At 40.2% G+C, this 13,877-nt stretch overlaps 3 protein-coding genes across 3 annotated transcripts; 2 read left to right on the top strand and 1 right to left on the bottom strand.

Moving 5' to 3' along the window:
• Positions 1-5,434: 5,434 nt before the first annotated feature.
• N7459_005041 (uncharacterized protein) lies at positions 5,435-5,646 on the top strand (the record flags this gene model as incomplete). The annotated part of the gene is given in 2 exon segments (XM_056944225.1): positions 5,435-5,476; positions 5,494-5,646. The coding sequence occupies 2 exon segments, from the start codon at positions 5,435-5,437 to the stop codon at positions 5,644-5,646; spliced, it is 195 nt and encodes a 64-aa protein (XP_056801108.1).
• A 9-nt stretch (positions 5,647-5,655) lies between these two features.
• On the top strand, positions 5,656-6,671 carry N7459_005040 (phosphotransferase enzyme family protein; the record flags this gene model as incomplete). The annotated part of the gene is made up of 3 exons (XM_056944224.1): positions 5,656-5,668; positions 5,905-6,032; positions 6,477-6,671. 3 exons carry the CDS (start codon positions 5,656-5,658, stop codon positions 6,669-6,671), a joined length of 336 nt encoding a protein of 111 aa, XP_056801107.1.
• Positions 6,672-12,515: 5,844 nt separating this feature from the next.
• N7459_005039 (uncharacterized protein) lies at positions 12,516-13,788 on the bottom strand (the record flags this gene model as incomplete). The annotated part of the gene is made up of 2 exons (XM_056944223.1): positions 12,516-13,652; positions 13,759-13,788. The coding sequence occupies 2 exons, from the start codon at positions 13,786-13,788 to the stop codon at positions 12,516-12,518; spliced, it is 1,167 nt and encodes a 388-aa protein (XP_056801106.1).
• Between the last annotated feature and the right edge of the window lie 89 nt (positions 13,789-13,877).

Genomic DNA, 13,877 nt, shown 5'->3' with positions numbered 1-13,877 from the left:
CGATGAGCTTTTCTGTCGTGCCCCAGACTGCGCGAAGACAGTAGGTTACCTTATAATTTATTCATTTTACTAGTTATTTACTAGTAAAATAGACCCCATCTACGTCACTGAACAACCTGCGGAAGCACTACAAAGCTGCCCACCCAGGAATTACCTTGACAGTCTCAGGCCCAGGAGGTCGTTATACAGTTGCGGAAGAGCAGGAGTCTATTGGTAAGTTTTACTAGTAAAACTGGAGTTTTTACTAGTAAACTAAGTATTAGGTAGACTTCTACAGTGGCGTTTCAAAAGTCTGAGTCCTACTTTTTACCGCCTTCTATTCACCGCCCACACCGCCTACCACGCGAACCCTACGCGTACTGCGCTCGCTCTGGTATATCCTCGCTTTATGGTTCCTATATTAGCTAAACTAGCTAATAATGCCTCCTATTCGCACTGCTAGGGCCCCAGTCAGACCCCCTCGGCGCCGCAATTGCGAGCTAGATCCCTATATACGCACCAAGCTAGTCGAATTGCGCCAGACTGCTGGTTGGACGTTCAAAGAGATCCACGCCAAATACCCCTCAATTCCAATCAGCACGATCAAATCAACCATCTACCGAGCGTCTCAGCGAGTTGAAAATCAAACATCCCCGCGATCTGGACGCCCTCGAAGCCTCGATGATGATGATAAGTCAAAGCTTCTACACAGTATCAACGAGAATCCACGCGTTACGTACGAAGAATTGATCGCTACGGTTGATTTTAAAGCTTATCGATCTACAATTTGGCGTCTTCTACACGAGGAAGGTCGTCGGAAATGGCTTGTCCTTGATCGACCAGCTTTAACGCCTTATCATGCCTCGAAACATCTTGAATAGGCTCAAACCTATCGTGATTATACCCCCGAGGATTGGGACCGAGTTTTTTGGTCCGATGAGTGTACTATTGAACGTGGGATTAGCGAGCGTCGGGAGTATACTTTTACTCCACCGTCGAAGCAGATTCTAGCCCGTGATATCCGTGGACTTCCAACCAAAGGTAAGCAGACAAAGCAAATGTTTTGGGCTGCATTCTCTGGGTCTACAAGGCGTACAGGTCTTATCCCACTCTTTGGAGACCCTCAATCAGCTCGTGGTGGTGTAAATCGATGGGTTATCCGAGATTTATACTTGTTACGAATGGAGATCGCTTTTCGGCAGAAATCCCTCGACCAATCCGAGGGATGGCACGTGACCTTCAGGATGTAGACATCTCCAGCTCTTCCTTCTCTTTCTTCCTTCTTTAGCTTTGTTGTTCTCGTTGAATGGACTCTCTTCCCCGGAATTGAATTGCCTCGTAACATACCATGCATAATCAAGTGCATCCTTGGAAAGAAAGTTCAGTGAGTGTGCTAGAAGAAGAAATTTAGAGGGAGCTCAACTAATATTTACAGGCTTGCGGATGTCTGCATATTCCTTCACTGCGACTTTATGATCGCCCGTGCCATATTTTTTAAATGGTATTGGGAGCCTTTTGGGGTGAACGCCTTGGGGGATGTGGAAAGCCAAGAGCTCTGCTTTCCATTAACACAAACGCCTACAACCGAGAGGGCCCAGTTCAATCCGAATAGTTCACAGAGCCATTTTAATAGTGCACACAAAAGGCGTAGTACTAACTGTGAAGCTGGGCTTGCATCGCCTGCTTTGTATTCATTCTCGACTTTCAACGCAGCTAGACCCACAACGATTTCCGAAGAGCGGGATACGCCAGCCCAAAATGGAGAAGACACTCAGTCTCAACAGGTATTTTTAGGTGAGTTTTCGAGATAACGTTTCACATACATATGGCCTAACATTTAATTGCCCAGATCGTCGTCACGAAATGCCAAATACAAGGATACAACCACCTGGAAGGTTCCCAGGTCCTGTGATGCAACGAGAAGAGATTGTACTCTTACCTTCTATCGGGGCATCGCAGTATACAATCGATACTCTTTCCACAAGTGAGGAAAGGAGTCAGCAGAACGATCAAAGTTGGTTCTCTTTGATAAAATCCCACTAGATCCAAAAGCTAAGACTATGCAGTCCCTAATTCTTCACTTCCGAAAGAACCTGCCGGAGAAATAGAGACACCAGTGACAAACTCAGATGCAATTCCATCTTTCAGCGAGATTTCTCAGATTCCTTTGTTGTCTTCATATTTGCGAGAGCCAGACGAAGGTTTCGTTCTTCCATCCACCCCGCCTGACCTGCCCTCCTTTTCTCAGATAACGGGCATACCATCTCCCTAAAAATCTCCTCTGAGTTTTGCAAACTTCAAATGGTTTCTCGGCTCCAGGTAACCACGCAGATACACAAATCGAGTATCTCAATTGTTCCACTCCATTCTATGGATTCGCCGTTCGCTATGGTGATTTTCGCGTCGTGATTAACGAGTGAGATGGTTGCAGTTCCTCCTTACACTGAAATTGCTGTAAGAGTGCCGTAAGGTTCCCGCGGGGATGCACCGTTCGCAAATTGGATCAAGCTTGTTTTCATGTTCTAGGTTAAACATCAGCATGTACATAAAACAAATTAGAAAATCTTGTTGAAATCACACCCCCTTCTTGAAATAATTAAGAAGCTCTGCGGGAACATTCCAGCATAACCTCATATGCGGCGCATCATCAGTTGAGGAAAACTCTGCACTTGATAGCCAATTCCTCAGATCATCACAGGGACCCTGGTCGGAGGATTTCTCAGTTAGACGAAGATAGGCCATAGGTGCGTCCCGTGGGCAGCCAGATTCGCCGTTGTATGTTGCAACAGGGATTCTAGAGGATTGCTTCGGTAGAAGGCGAGAGGGATGGGCCTCAAAGTCATCGTCGGGATAGCGGGGTTAGGCAGAATATCAACTGCCATAAGCACGTGAACAATCAGTTAGCCCCACCGCACTGGTTGGATGGCTCAGTACACTGCCTGGTGCCTTGGCAACTTGCGTCTTCAGCAAAAGTTCCATGAATTACTCCAGCAATCTCCGATACTCTGTTATCATATGATGGATACTTTAAATATCAAGTCGCTACATACCGAGTCCCCTCTTACGATACGGAAGAATCAAACCCCCGCCGTCAGGCACGATCGGATTATCTACAGGACCGATGCTAACGCTTTATCCCAGTGCTTCCAGGAAGCGTAAAGAGGTTACATGGCTTTATCGAGGGAAATATTATAAGCGCCCTAGTCCTCTCCAGACCACAGTACGGGTGTTTTAGCGCCCATGTTCCGAAGGCAAGCCAATCAAATAAATCCATAGCTTCCTTGAGACGAAACGACAGAAATGCAGGGGCGAGGGTCTCAAAAAATCGCGCATCAATTAAGCCACGGCGTCAAGGCACAAACTCAGCCAGACAGCCACACTGTCCGAGTAAGATATAAAACAGCTTGTTCACCCTCCTGGTCAGTAGACTTAGATTTTTGATAGTTATTCGTTCAGTTGCCCTGAAATAACCCTGCCTTATTACGTGCCGATTTCTAGTCAAGGTGAGTTTTATTACGGGTGAGGTTCTTTCATTTTAGATTAGCAGGACTGATTAGGTCTGTTAGCCATGTCTGGACTAAAGAACTCTGGGAAGAAGGCAATCGATGCCATCTTGAATCCACAAAAAGTCGACGTCGCTCTCTAGAAATTTACCAGGCCTACCGCGGGGGTTGGCAAGCCTACATTCCCAACTTCTCAGCGAGACTTGAAGAATATCGGGTTTCATTTCGACCTTAGGGACCACACACGCTAAGTGCCCGACACCAGGCCCAATGCGAAACCAGGCGCTACGCGAACCGCCAACGTTTTCCACTGGCAAGCAGCTGCGCAAGCCGAGTCAAAGTCGATTAAGGACTGGATTAAAAAGAATGGGTCGCACGCAGTGATCCAGACACTTGAAATTCCAGAAGATACCACCAAGGAGGAGTTCGAGAACATCATGAGAACAGCAGCAAAAAATCTCTAAGCTATAAGGTGCCTTTCATCTTAGGCACTTAAGGTACTCGTGTGTCAACAGTCAACAGCTGTAGGCCTGATCATGATGTTCTGTTGGGCAGACGGACCTGATTCCCTTGGTCTTAGCTGACCACCTGAGTGTGTGGAAAATAACTGTGGGATAAACTTTCGGAGCAAAGAAATCCCAGTGTAATTATTCCTTCTCTTGAAACCGTTTGTATTTAGTTTATATGTTCTAGTCAGTTTTACCCCTTAAATTGGTGCACACTGGGGATATTTGCAAATCAGACTCCCGTTATATGCTAGGCCGATATATTCATGGATTGATATCACTTGATTTCGCCGGTCGGATACACAGTACCATTTACTCCGCGCCTTTAAGCTTTGTCCATATTTTTATTTATTTTTGACTACTCTCTGTTCCCTATTCGTCCTTCGTTTCCCTTCTATTGTGTCGCCTAGAGTAAAGTGTCGCGTGTAAAATCTAGAATAACGTATGTGGGTTCGCTAGTCTAGCCAAATCATATGGGTTGGAGGCCATTTAAATCAGTAGGGCTTGCCTTTGGTATCAAATTCGCTTATGGAGATATTTTCCAAGTCACACTGTTTTGCTTCGATTTGCTCAGTTCTATTGGTTGGATTTATATCACATGGTTCTCCCGGTTCGACAAATACTGCCGAAGGATAGTAGTATGCAAAGCGGATTTTCTTTTGGGCAAAAGAATACAGCCGTCCAATAATAGACTGGTATAGGACATCAGATGCAAATTGAAGGCGGTGAGGGCTTGGCAGCGTATGGAGTTGACCTCATCTTCTGCTTCATCCTTCACCTTAAAAGTAACCCCTCCTCCATTAATATCTTTATGTGCTCGATGTTTTCTTCGTTTATCCAAATGAAAAATGGTGAACGTTCTTTAGGGACTCGCTATTGCTAGACGCATATCACTCTTTTCCTGTTTCCGTAAGCCGTGGATTTGTTCCTAGTAGCCTGCTATGTCCCTTTCGGCACGCCGTCACTTAACCACTAGCTCCCCTGCACCCTATAAGGAATTCTTTCGAAATACATTAAGATGATGGATGTGGGTTATATTTGTTATAGCTTTGGTTTTAATTACTTAATGTTAGCTAGATTTAACGAGGCCGACCGTTTAAACGAATGATACGTCAAATTTCGACTAATAGAGCTCCAACAGATCGCTGGTAAAGCACTAGAATAAGACTTTTGCCCTAATATTGCTAAGCTTGTAGAGGGAGGCTTCAATAAAGTGTTTATTTTGCGAGCAAAGAATGGCTGTGAAGTGATTGCGCGAATTCCTACGCCTATTGCCAGGCCTCCTTGTTATATAACTGCTAGTGAGGTAGCTACAATGGACTTTTTATGAGATATCCTTAAGCTGCTAGTGCTAAAGGTCTTGGAATATTCAATATCATCGGATAATCCTATTGGAGCAGAGTATATTCTAATAGAGTGGGTGGAAGGGGAGAGTCTGTCCTTATGATGGTTATCTCTTATAACCGAGGAGGTGAAAGACATCATGAGGTAAATCGTAGATATAGAAAGGAAAATTTTTGACTTCTATTTTCCTGCGTATAGATGCTTATATTATAATAAGGACCTTAGCAGGGAGACCTAAATACCTATTGTGGAAGATTTCTGTATTGGTCCTGTGTCTGCCCGGCAGTTTTGGTATGGCGAATGAAGCAGAATAGAAATTAACTATGGGCCCTATAGGTCTCCTTTCCCCTCTTTGTTCTTGGTTTATTCTTGGTTGTTAGAAATAAGACTAGGGCTAATTATTGCTATAGGGCTCTTTACTGTTGATTATGTTACCTCTGTAGCTTGCCGTGAGATAGCTATTATTTAGTATTATGCTAAGGCTTAACCTTGCTAGATATTCCTTCTACTAACTAACTACGATATTTATCTATCTAAGTATATTTTGTTACTTTTATAATTCCTATAATTAGCGCCTTATTTGGTTCGACTGGGTTCTTACAGTGCTCTAACACTGAGGTATCCTAATTTGAGTTTAAGTAATATTTTATTGGCACCTGGGTTAACTAAAATTATTGGTATTATTGACTGGCAAGATGCCGTGATATTTCCCCACTTTATATAAGTAGGTTATCCTGTATTTTGTGAGTATAACTCCTTCTAGCCTTAAAGTCTACGAATTCTATCTCTCCCCAATGATTTTAATAAGATAGGTATCGAACAACAGAGATAAGCTAGAGCTAACTTCTGTTTAGAAGAGGCTAACCTCTACTATATAGCTGTGATAGGTGTACACAATGATAAATATATAGATTTATTGAAGCTCCCTTATTTCGGAATATGGCAGTATCTCATTTACTAGACTAGATATCCCTAGGACGTAGATGTAATTAACCTATATGCTGTATTAGTAGGTATTATAACTGCATTAGTATAGAGTAGTATCTCCTTAGTAGTTTGTCCAGTTGTGTTCAGCGACAAAGAATGAGAGGTTGCTATAGCAGAATTACGTGAATGGAACGACTCTGAACAACTACTATCCTAGGTTAAAGGATACCTTGATATCGATCCAGAAGGCGGGACCGAGCTAGATAACTATAGGAGGGCAATCGAGGGCAATCAGCAGTTTTATATAGAAATAGTTAGGCAGTCAGGGGTGGATCAGCAGGAAATCTGTTGGCGGAATTGGCCCTATAAGGATGCAGAGGATAACAGCATGCCTCCCTTTAGGGATAGCTAGCTGTTGCTGTGAATACATTATACTTATCCATCTCAAGAATTCATTTATCTCTGATTCAATAATTCCAATGCCAAGTCAGAAATTAGATATCAACAGTACAAAATACATTATATATTGCGGTGGCCGTAGATGTCTTGAGTTGATAATGCTTCTTTCCCAGTGAGTCTAGTCAACAGTAGGCGCCAGATAAGGATGTGCTTAGGAGACGAATATACAGCTATGATAGAGCTGAGGTCGTATTTCGCTATGCGATTCGTAGATTGAGCAAGAATACTATAACTGGAAGCTAATACTCCTCTATGCCTTCACAAATAAAAGTACAGCCTGTACAGCATGGCGTTGTTTGTATTGTTTGATAAAGACCGCATATTCCACGTCCTCCGTTAAGAAAGCCTATGTTTCTTGAGTGACGTGCTCCAGTATACTTGTATAGAGCCTAGACTCCTCCCGGGAAACCTCTGATCAAATTGCCTAAACACTTCTGACCAGGGAAGAGATTCTTCCCCCCTAAGCTGCACCAGAAGTCGATTCTCTTCTGCCAACCAAGGTAATCCTTTTCTTGAGGAACAAGTATGTTTTCCATAGACAACTTTAGCCTCTCCGCTTGATTTCTCAGCTGGTAAGGTCGTGACCCCTTCCTCTTCAGAGATGTTATTCGATTTTGATGCATCGTTAGAGCGGGAAGGCATATAGAGGCATTGAGACAGCGCACCCTTAAATAACCAGGACAAGAACTGTAGTCGCTCTTCGACCGGTAGAGAAGAGAATTGATCCTGAAGAATAGAAAAAGATATTTTCATAGGGCCGCTTACCTGAGTGCTCTAACCAGTATTATTCATAGGGCGATTGTTCACAACAACAGAAACTTTCTCGATTTTGGACCACTGCCGCCCCCGCTTTATCGCCCTTCGCGATCTTGGTCGTATACTACGGCCACATATGGTTTTATCTGGCGAGCAAGAAAGGGTCAAAATATCCAAGGTTTCTTTACTAGCTGGAGTTTGTTCAATATCTCGCAAAGGATAATTGTTCAGAATTACTGGATCAATCACTGTGTCGCGACATTCCTAAGTCAGAATAGAACTTCTAGTATAGCTAATATAAGAGTGCTAACTGGTAGTGCGAGCGAGCCCTAGGTTGTTTAATTTAAAGCTGAGTAGGTACTGAGAATCCTGGCCTAGATTATTGTAGCTCAGCGGATATACCTTATCTCTAGGGTTGGATAAATCCTGTAAGTACAGAAAATCCTTGAAGTCGAGGGCCTTAACTCTAGGGTTTATATATAATGTTTGATTCTCTATAGTGGGTTAGTGCAGGGTGTCTATCTCCTATGATAGGCTATTGTTCAAGCAAACCTCTACCAGCGGTCAGGGAGGAAGGGGGTGTCGCTTGGATGTATAAGAATGAATATTTAGGTATCTCAGTGAGTCACGAGAATTTAAGGAAATAGATATAGTGGTGATCAAGATAGGATTTGGATAATGATAAACATCGAGAGAATCTTGCGGAGGCTGCGTTTTGTCCTGGAAAGGATTCCATGGCCGGAAAGAGTCTAAGCGAAAAGTATCGCTTGGTATATTGCATAAAAGAAAAGGCAACTAAGCAAGGTAAAGATGGAGAAACCAGGATTAGGACTATAGGCAGGAGGCAGTGTATAGGGCACAGTAGGAAAGGGGAAGGGGAAGATATTGGGGAGGGTTGTGTGGCAGTTTGCTATTTAGGTGGAATTGTAGTCTCCTTTATAGACCACAGGCGTAATCCACTTTTGTTCACAGCGCAGAAGACGCCAACCAGCTCCTATAACTGAAGCCGCTGCACCCACAAGTTGCGGTATTACGCTAGTTTTGTACCCAGGAGGCTCAATGGTACATACAACAATTCCCATTTATCTCGCTGATAGCCTGCGACCAATGATATATGCTCACGGTCGTCGTCAGCTCTGTCCTATTCGCGAGATTGCATGATCATGTCGTCTTGCCGCCACCCGACCAAGAATTCACCTCCTGATGCGGCATCGACCTGGGTCAGACGAACATACGGTATTTTCGCTATTGGCTCGCATCACCGCTGCATGCTGTCGAAATTCATCGATTGGGTACGGATGGACCAGAGAAGCCGACGATGACGACAACTGCGAGGCCGAGGCGTTTGGAAGCAAACAGCTGAGAGATCTGCGTCGCTAAGGGCTATGCAATGTAACCTCGATAGGGGTGTCAGACGGGGCGATGAAGCGGAGCATCGAGCATCAAGGAAGGCAACTGAGGCGACTTCGCAACAAGGGAAGCAAGCGAGAAGACAGACCTTCGAGAAGCCCTCAACAGTAGAAGACGATTAAGAGAGCTCTGCAGCAGGATCTATAGTGGCTTCTTGGGGGAAATAGTATTGACATCCAACACGATGCAGTGAAAAACTGGATCGGCCCAGCATTTCTGCTCCTGGTCAACTAGACAGCATTGCAGCTAACGCGGGCCAGAACAAGCACGAGGGTTCTAATGGAGCGGTCATCTCCGGCGAATGAAAGGGGCAGTGCATCGGGCTGAAAGCCAATGCGCAACCGACAGTGGGCCCGAGAAAGAAAGGGGGAGAGGGGAAAAGAAGAGAAAGTGCGTCGATGAAAGGGAGAGGGCGATACATCTTTTATAGATAGATGGCAGATGGCTAGGGCGGTCAAAGCGGCCGGGAATGGGGCTAAACCCGAACTGGAGCCAGGCCACGGGCGCCATACCCGAAGAGGAAGGGGGAATGCGGAGACGGGCAGGCGGTCGGGGACGGCAACATGGCGGTACAATGGGAGCCGTTTCCGGCGCCCCGCTCACCGTGTCAACTAATACTAAAAATATTAAAGTAAACCTAAAAAAAGTTATAGCTTTAATAAATTAAAAGACTTTTATAATCCTAAAAGGAGTCTTATTATTTTTAGGATTTTATAATTTCTACTAAAAGTTTATTAAAAAGTATAACTAGATTATTAGACTATTTTACTAATTTATTTAAAAAGATTAACTATTTAACTAAATATTAGATTATAAAAGAGCCTTTAAATAATTTAAAAAGGTATTAACTAAAGTACTAATTTTAGCCTATTTTAATCCTAAAATAAAAATTTAGTTAAATACTAATACCTTTAATAAAATAGTAATAAGTGCTTTTTTTTAGTAACTAAAAAATAGAGTTTAGTATTTAGTCTATTTTTTTTCTTATACTATCTTTATTTTAAAAATTTATTATAAAATCTATAATAAAAAAATATTTATAGTGATCTAAGCTCTATAAAAATAAAAAGTAAAACTATTTAGTCTTTTTTAAAGTTAACTTTTTAATATTTTTACTAATTATAAAATACTAAAATATTTTATAACTAAATAGTATTTTAGCTAAAAATAGGCTAAATAAGTAAAATTACTTTTTTAGTTCTATTTTTTAATTAGATATTAATTTAGAAAAATTAATATAGTAGCTAATATTCTCTTTTAGAAGGAAGTTTAATTTATTAACTTTTAAAAAAAGGAATATAAACTACTACTATACTATATTTTTAAATATAAAATATATCTAGATAATTAAATATATATAGTTAAAATTATAAAGATCTAAGCTTTTAGTAATCTAATTTAAAAAATCTTAATATTAAATAAAGATTACCTTTTTTTAGACTAAGCTTAGTAAATTATAAAGTTAGATAATCCTAAAAAGTGGTTAGTCTAAAAGGGATATTTACTATTTAAAAACTAATTTATAGTTTTAGAGGATAAAATCTTATAAATAAAGCTACTAAATATATTTTATTATTAATTTTTATTAGCTTATTTAAAGTTAAAAAAGATAAAATAGTTCTTAAAAAGAAAGAACTTTTAGTAAAAAGATATAAAAAAAGATATTAAAAGATATTATAATAACTATATAGTTTATAAATAAACTAAGACTTAGTAAGATAAAAAGCCTAAACTATTAAATCTACTTTTAGTGCCCTTTTAGCTATAAATATATATTAGTATAGACTTTATATTTTTACTAAAGGACTAAAAAGGATTTAATATAATATTAGTGGTTATAAATTAGTTTTTAAAATATTATATTTTAGTACTAATCTATTATATAGCTATTATTTAGGACTTAGTAAATATATTTTTATATTATATTTACTAATATAATAGCCTTTTTAAAACTATTATCTCTAATAAAGATAGCTAATTTATTACTGATTTCTAGAAGTATCTCTATAAGGTATTTAGGATTAACTAAAGATTTTTAATAGTTTATTACTTTTAAATAGATAAGTAGTTTAAAGTTATAATTTAATTTATTAAATAAAAGCTATATATAGTAATATTTTTTTACTAAAATAACTAATTAGATAAACTATTTATAGTTAATTTTATATAGATAGTATTAGTGTATAAGTTAATAAGAATATTTTTATTTATAATTAAATAGGGATATAAACTAAAGACCTTTTTAGACTAATAATTTAGTATCTCTAAAATAGAAATAAATACTAAATATATAGAGATATAGGATTTTATTAATTAGATATAAGATATCTAGAATTAGATTAAAGAAAATATTTTATTAGTATAGAAATACTAAAAAAAATAAGCTAACTAATATTAATAAAGGATTAACTTTAAAAAAAGCAGTTAAATACTTTTAATAATAAAACACTTTACTATAAACTAACCTTTTTAAAAACTTAATAAATAGGTAATTAAATTATTTAAAATCCTAAAAGAATATAATAGTGCTTTTAAACTAGACTTTTTTTAGTTAATATAAGTTTATTTTTAGTTTTACTCTAAAAAACTATATCTAGTTTTAAAATTAAAATCTTTATTAAGATAAACTAAAATTCCTTTACTACTAATTAAAGTGTAAAATAAAGAAGAGTTTAAAGTAGAAAAGATCTTTAGCTTTTACTATAATAATTAAAAACTATAGTATTAGATATACTAGATAAACTATAATAATAATCTATCTTAATATAATATAAATATCTTAAAAAATATAGTTATAGTGCTAAAAAAGTATTATAATATTTATTTAAATAAACTAAGACTAAAGAATCTAGATCACTAACTAGCTACTATAGAAAATAATATATAGGCTAATTTAGACTTAGAGGATAACTATAAATTAGAGCTTAAAGGTAAGCTTAGATCTTAACTAAAAGGATATATAATAACCCTAAATATACCAATTATTATCACTATACTTCACTATAGTTCCTAAGTATACAGCAGGAGAAACTAGTTAGCTAATAACAGTATACTTAGAAGCAAGAAAAGATTTAACTTTGCCTAGGTTTAAACCTAGGACTTTTAGATACTGTTTACTTCGTTTACAAAAAGAAAAGATTCGACCTCGCCTAGGTTCAAACCCAGGACCTCTAGATCTAGTTTACTCAGTTTACAAATATTGTTTAGTTTATATACATTGACTGGTTTAGATTGGTTACATTGTTTATATTTAGGGCTAGTACTAGCTTACCCTAGGGAGATCTGATTGGTCGAGAGTTCGGCCCACAAAGGTGGACCTTCGGCACCGCCTGAACTCTCCTTCCTTCTCCTCCCCAGCTTTGATCTACCTGTTTCTGGACCCTGCATCTCGGGTTTTCTTCCCTGTCTTTTGTAGGCTTGCCTGCGTCACAATACGTGGCCTAGTCTGTGCTGCTCCATTTCAGCGCCGCCATCAGAGGAGCATCAAAGCAGCAATATATATGATCACACGTCACACCGAATAACTCACACCACCAGGTCCCAGCTTAGCATGTTTATAAACCCATTAAGTCTTCACCGAGATGAATATGGACTTGACAAGATCCCCGAGATAGCATGCAGATCCCGATATTTAGAGATGAGCCTGACTTCCTTCCACAAACCCGCCCAATAGACTCAATTCTTGTTCCCATTTCGAGGAGTCGTCTTTCAGGGAGTCTTGTAAGATAGTCCAGACACGCCAATCAACAGGGTCGTAGTCCTGACATCCTGGCATGCAGTCCATCGAGCCCAGGTACTCCTCGCCGGGATTGTTGTAGGCCACACCATTGACGGTAATTGCCATTGGATCCGGATCGTCACTGGGGTGATTTTGTTGCCACTCTTCATAAATTGGATTGAAATGGCACTGGCCTCCTCCGGGGCAGCCCGCAGTATGATACACAGGACCGCAGTTCCCCTCGTACTGAATATCACCAGTAGTGACATGTGGATCTTCATGTTGAATGCTCTGCGAGTGGCCTTGCAGCTGTACAGGAAACACCCCAAACGGATACCATCCCCCATCATCATGCTTATAAAGCAGTTCATCTTTGATTGATTTGGCCTTGCCGTCCCAGAGTGTATACCCTGTGGCAGTCTCAGTCCATTTCCACTGGATTGCAATCACGTTCGCAGAATGAAGATTGCTTTCGCCATCCTTATACGCAGCGGGTCCACGTGGTCTCTGAATCAGCGCCGAATGCATTCGATCTTCAGAAAGAATAGTAGGAACTATATTCTTTTTGCCGTTATCCAGAAAGTTCACTGCTTCATCTTCGACAACAGCCACAGCGAGCGAGCATCGGACACCACTGCGGCCCTGCTCTTGTTGCGCCTTTGTTAAAGGTATCAGCTGGGTGTGGAAGAGCAATCTAAGAGGGACAATGTTCGCTCTTTGCCACCCATTGGTAATTGCAGCTAGTGCTGCTCTCAGCGGCATGCGAAGCTTTTGGTCGCATACATCGGGTAAAAACACAGATTGCGAGTTCCCATTGCGATAGCATTTAAGCAACTCAGTCGCTGTGATCTCCACGATAGCAGCCCCCCCGGCCAAAACTACCGCAAACGTGGTGCTTTTCCGCCCATTATAAAAAGCGATTGTCCAGTCATCTTCTCCAAATTCCTTCTCGATAATATTGATTCCGTTGAATGTTGCATCGGGATTGAGTAGATTGCTCTGTCCTTTGGCCTCTCGGATAATGTTCATAAATGGGTTCTCATCCCTTGCCTGTAGCGGGTGTATAGATAGTAGATGACCCTCCTATATCTTGGACTGTTGCATGGTATGCGCGTAGTGCCCAGGTCGCGAGGAAGGGGGAAACGATTAAAGAAACGAGGGACAGCACTCCGAAGATGACGCTCATGGTGGTGGACCTAGTGAACTATACTGTTAGCAAATATTTGAGAACTAAGGGCTGTGAATGCGAATCAAAATGACTCGCTGTATAATGGA

This window comes from Penicillium hispanicum (assembly GCF_028827665.1).
Source record: "Penicillium hispanicum strain IBT 35686 chromosome Unknown utg000004l_segment0_segment0, whole genome shotgun sequence".
Lineage (NCBI taxonomy): Eukaryota > Fungi > Ascomycota > Eurotiomycetes > Eurotiales > Aspergillaceae > Penicillium > Penicillium hispanicum.
The sequence above is the reverse complement of the archived record's forward strand: the minus strand, read 5'-3'. Positions and strand labels throughout refer to the sequence as shown.